At 50.7% G+C, this 6000-nt stretch overlaps 1 protein-coding gene across 1 annotated transcript in view; it reads left to right on the plus strand.

Moving 5' to 3' along the window:
* The window catches only part of LOC142814237 (uncharacterized), a 44130-nt gene extending 38478 nt beyond the window's left edge, over window positions 1–5652 (plus strand). The window contains exon 3 of the mRNA XM_075892601.1: window positions 1138–5652. Coding sequence (XP_075748716.1) covers window positions 1138–3692 — 2555 coding nt within the window. The 3' untranslated portion in view covers window positions 3693–5652. The remainder of the gene's footprint in view (window positions 1–1137) is intronic.
* The last annotated feature ends 348 nt before the right edge of the window (window positions 5653–6000 follow it).

Raw genomic sequence — 6000 nt, forward strand, 5'->3', positions numbered from 1 at the left:
ATCGCAAAGCACTGTTTTCTGCCAATCTACAATAAGTAAATCTCTACAATGAGTAAAAATATGGACGCCGACCATTAAAGGACCAGTCAACAGGCTCCGAAACGCGCAAGATAAGCTCGCGCATCTTTCCTGCGCGTGGCCAACCTCCTTCAATGCGCAGTGACGTCAACTCGGCGATCGACGACGCAGCACGCAGCTCGTCGATTGGTCTAAACCAGGTATCAATAAAGAGAAACTTAGTCTACGTCGCCGATCGCCGAGTTGACGTCATCGCGCGTGGAAGAAGGATGGTCAGGCGTACGAAAGATGCGCGAGCTTTTCCTGCGCGTTCCGGAGTCTGTTGACTGGCCCTTCAAGTTTACAGCATCTCTTCCGAAGAAATGTTTCAACAAAAAGTGACCTCATGGGGTACATCACAAAAAAAAATCACTAAGACCAGCTCCGCCTGTGTAGCGAGGCATTAACAATCATAATTGGTGAGAAAATGGTGTCCTGTAACAAACAGTCACAAAGTCATAAAAAAATACGGGACGAAGAATATCATTTGCGCCGATAGCGAAAGGTCGCCGGGCCACGTATTTGTGACCCCTGGTTTATATTTTTCAAATATACTGCCTTGTGTATTCAATACAAATGGCATAATGATTATACCATTTATCTTGAATTCAGAAGACTGTATACTTGGGACTATTAATGACAAGCGCTTTGGCACAATCAGCGGTATTACGATCGAAATACCGTCATCTTTGAATAGTTCAATAAGGTAGTAAACATTATAAGCCAGCCGCTAGAGAGATTCCTGCGGTCGTGTGTTATGACGATGTGAAATTATAGTTTACAAGCGAGCATTCAGTTCAGCTGTTTGTCTTATTTTTCAACATGAGAATCACAATGATGTTGTGGGAAGTGAACAAAAAGCCTGAAAAATGGGGTTGGAAAGCGTCCAGTAACCATCATTTTTTTTACAGACGGCAGTACACAATAACGCAAAAGCTTATACAGAACTAGCACTGTGGGAAAAGGGAGAGAAGGATAACTCTTTATTGAAAAGCAGAGAATTTAGCCGGCATATATAAATCGCTGACCATATTATATCAACCCTATTTCTTCCTGCCTTTCTTTTCCCACGCTTCGCAGGTGATCCCGACCGTTACTCGCAGGTCAAGGAGACGCACAATGGCACCTACCTGTCCCAGTACGAGTGGAGTGTGCGCGACATGTACGCGTTCCTGCAGCGCTCGTCTGTCATGCACGGAGTCAACCTGGCGGGCCCCGACTTCTACACGGGCAAGCCCGGCTACCGAGTGCGGCTGGGACTGTCCTTCGGCAGGATCAATCCGTCCAACGGGGTACCCTACATGGGCGTCTGGTTCACCATCCTGCGCGGCCGCTACGACGACGCACTCGAGTGGCCCTTCCAGTACCGCTTCAACATCACCGTGGTCGACCCGTCGGGTTTGGGACAGGACGCTCACGTCTCCATGAACCCGATGACGGCCATCTGCCGACTGCGCAAACAGTTTCAACGACCCACCGAGCGCAGGAACGACGGCGTCGAAGGGTGCGGCAAGTCGTTCCTCATTCCGCACAGCAAGGTGCTCGGGTATGTGTCCGACGACACCCTCCAGGTGCGACTCAGCATATTCCTCGAGGACAAGGGCGCCATTCCCAAGAGGGCCAAGGCCTACATGCGCGGTCACCAGCTCGTCTCCGAGTTTCAGTGGGCCGTGGATGACATCGACGCCAAGATCAAGCAGGCCCGCAAGGGTGAGCCGCAGCCGCTGACGAGCGACCTCTTCTACATAAACAGCGAGAGCTACCTGATGGTGCTCCAGCTGACCTTCCACTCGGAGGACGAACACCTGGGACTATTCGCCGTCGTCATTCCAGGAGAGTTTGACGACACGCTAGAGTGGCCGCTGTCGTACAGCTTCGAGCTGTCCATAGTGGATCAGTCGGCGGGCTTCCTGACTGCCGACCGCAAAGGCGTGATCGACCCGACCTCGGGTGTCTGCCCGCTCAGCGCGTTCACCAAACCACAGTTCCAGCCCAACACACCGTGCGGCTTCCGCAAACTCGTCTCATTTAGCGCCCTCGAGCGGAGCAATTTCAAGAAAGATGGCAAGATTCTACTACGCTTCACGGCCATCCTTGACCAGATGCCGAATTTCGCCTCTGTGTCGGTGAAGGATCGTCACCTGGTAGCTGAGTACGTCTGGAAAGTGCCCAGCGTGGAAAGGAAAATCGCCCTTGCTACTTCAGGCAGGCCTTCGAACCTGCTGAGCGAGCGGTTCTACACCAGGCACCAGGGCTATCTCATGCAGATGCAGCTCAAGTTCCAGAATTATACGAACGGCAGCATAGGCGTTTTCCTCACGCTTCTAGAAGGCGGCTACGACTCTCTGGCACAGTGGCCCTTCGTGAAGCGCTTCGACCTCATCATCATCGATCAGCAGCACGGAAAAAGGGGCAATGATGTGGTGGTAGCCGTGGATCCAAATAACCCGTACATCAAGAACGAAGCGTGCGTCGGCTCCTTCTGGAGGCCATTCGGACGCAACGACGCGTGCGGGTCCTCTAGTGCCATTTCCTATGACGAAGTTTACAATCGCAAGTACATACGCTACGGAAGCCTACTCGTCAAGGTAGTCGTCTACATGGAGGAGATCGAACCACCAAACATGGCAAGATTGGTGTTTCGCGACGACAGTGTCGTCGCCGAGTACGACTGGCTCGTCCCGGACATAAAGGAAAAAGTGGCACAGGCAAAGCTCGGCAACGCACAGTTTGTAGACAGCGACAAGTTTTACTTGACCAACGGAGGCTACCGCGTGATGCTGCGCCTTTACCCTGAGAAGGCGTCCGGTTTTGTCGGCCTGTACGTAGTCTTCACGCGAGGCGCCTACGACGACGTGCTCGAGTGGCCATTCACGCACAAGTACGAAATGGTGATTGTCGACCAGAAGGAAGACTCCTCGACTGACATAGTGCACACGACGTTCGCGGCGTCCGGCTGCCCGGACATCGCACTTCAGAAGCCCACTCAAGAACTGGCCGAGTGGAGCTGTGGCGAGAGCCGCATGGCGAGCCACGCGGCGCTCCTGAACGGAGGTTACGTACGCGACGGTGCCATCCGCGTACGGTTCCGCGTGTTCCTCAAAGAATACGCAAGTCACGTGGCATCCGTCACTGTGCGGAACAACGCACTCGTCTCCGAGTACCTCTGGGAACTCAAGGATGCGCCCGCCAAGGTGAACCTGCTGCAGAACGCTGGCTTCGCCAAGGTCGAAAGTCCCATCTTCTACACGGGAAACCAGGGCTACGCCCTAAGGATGAGCCTGGTACTCAACAAGGTGACGACGCCGTTGCAGACTCTAGCCAGCAACGACGACCAGAGCGTCTTGGGCATCTACTTCACGCTCTGGAAGGGAAGGCACGACGCCGTACTGAAGTGGCCCTTCCCGCACGTCATAACGCTAGCCGTCGTCGATACGGCGAGTGGCCGGGCGGACCTCTCCAAGACCGTGGACCCGACGCACGCGCGGTGTCCACTCGAGGCCTTCCACAGGCCAAAGACAATGCGCAACGACCACGCCTGCGGGTTCTCTGCCTTCATGGCGGTCGAGCGACTCGGCGATTACATTCGCGACGGCTCGCTGGTGATCAGGGCCACGATCGACATGAGAAGCTGACGGCCGGAGTGAAGTAGACACGTGAACTTCTTTCGTGTGTTTGTGCCATATCCATGTCACAGTATACAGATCTCTCAAGGCACGCGTTATGAGCTGATGAACAGACGGACGCGGCGCGTACTGTAGGCCACAGAGAAAATGCGTCGCGAGGACTGTGCCAATCGTGCGCTCATTCCCAAGCGTTTTCTCCGGGAGGTTGTTAGGACTATCTGCAAAAATGAGTGCGGAACTATGGCACTGCCCTGTTGTTCCATCGGAGCGGTCCGCTATTCCCCGATATCCGACCTAACTGCTCTGGCCTCCCTGTACCCCAGCTTACGCAATCGTAGTTCTTTCTGTGGATGTCCGCTTGCGTTGCTGAGCCTTCTCGCGAAAGTTCGCTTACTTACACGAGGGCATATTGGGAGTCGATTGAAACCATACACAGACAACACGTGCGCTACGTGCGCATGTTATAAAAGACGCCCGTGTGAACCCGCTTCGTCAAAGTATACAACACACTTTCAGACACAGTTGGGAGATCTAATCCCAAGCAGTTTCAAATGCAATGCGCCTATTCGCTTTCGCAGCACGTCTGCATCTGAGGAACACGAACACCGACAAGAGGAAAAGTTTGAATTCGCATGTCGCAGCAAGATCGCGAAATATAGGCAGGGGGGGGGGGGGGGGGGGAATGCGCTTTTGGGAAAAATTCTGATCACACCCGGGCTGGGAAGATTCACTGCGCTTAAAGCAGCGGTCCGGGGCTGCGCTATGGCCCAGAGCGCAGCCTTCAGTCACTCTATGTATTTTTAAAGAACACAAAATTCTTCGAAGTGCTCATAACCACCTTATGCGGAACGAACAAAGCGATCCATTCCGGTAAAAAAAGGTAAGAAATAAGGGAAGATGAAGAGTGCAGGAAGTACTCTTACATTGCAAAGGCCAGAATGAATATACGGAGCTCAAACTTCTGAAAACACGTATGAAAGTTGAGCATCCTAAACGTGTACTGCCACACTATGCACTAGTACTTGCGTTAAACTCCTTCGCCAACGTGAACGAATGCGCGTTCTGTTTAGAATCACACAGAAACCAAAGCTGCAAGACTTTATAGAATGCGTGAACAAATAAAGAAATAAAAGCGCAATTGACTAACGCGTAAGTGATCCAGGTAAATCCCGTGGCTCGATAATAAAGCTCTTCCTGACGTGTTTGTTATGGTGCATTACGCACGTGAGAACTGGCGTAAGCACTGACGTTTAACCTAAGCTACAACCTTGTAGACGCAGCTATGGTATATTGCATTGATAGCTCACTAAATCTATACCCCTATTCTGGACTCCACAAACGAACCTCTCCTTTACTTACCGAAACACGGCCACATAATGCAAGCGCGTGCATTCAGCGGCCGTGGCTGGACATTGTGAAATACCGTTATACTGTAAAACTCCCCGCATAAGCGACAGTTCACAGCCTTATGACGTAGCTGTTACGGCCTCGACTATTTTATAATGCCAACAGGGTTCGACCAAAACCTGGAGTCGTTAAAAAAATCTACAAACATAAAGTTTTTATATAGGGCGACGTCGAATATATAAAAAAAAACACGTCGTTGCCACAGGAAAACGCCCATTCTCCTGCACACAACATCTGCACCCACCTCCAAAGGGCCTCTACACTTCCCAAAAAGTTACTCCGGACACCCCCGCCCCCCCCTCTCTCTATCCATCTTACAGACACAGGCACTCCACCACCACGTCTTGTCACCATCCCAGGCGTCCTGGCAACAACCCCAAAATCAATATGCTGGATAAACCCTCACCCGAGATGCATGTGTCTTCGATAACAATATTTAAATGAGCGTTGGGGGATGGGGGGAATGCGACCAATCACAAGCGCAAATAGCTGCTTCATTTTGTGACATAGCGTTTTGTATATTGTTAAGCCGACACATGCGCCTACATTTTGTTCGTTACGACGACCGACTGCAGCACTGATTTATTCGACCGACGTCTGGGCCGCTTTACGAACCGGTTGTAGCGATTAAATCCTCCGCGCGCTTACAAGTTTTCACAATGAAACGACTGCAAACGTAAAAAAAAATGAAAGAAAAGCTCGAAGCGGGAGTTTTGAATTTATTGTCATTTTTTTTCTCCACCTCGTCCCATAACTCAATACTTCATCAGACCTTTCAAAACAAATTATATATATATATATATATATATATATGTATATATATATATATATATATATATATATATATATATATATATATATATATATATATATATATATATAATCAATCTGGTCTCGTTAACGCATGTAA

This window comes from Rhipicephalus microplus, chromosome 4, assembly GCF_043290135.1.
Source record: "Rhipicephalus microplus isolate Deutch F79 chromosome 4, USDA_Rmic, whole genome shotgun sequence".
Taxonomy (NCBI): Eukaryota; Metazoa; Arthropoda; class Arachnida; order Ixodida; family Ixodidae; genus Rhipicephalus; species Rhipicephalus microplus.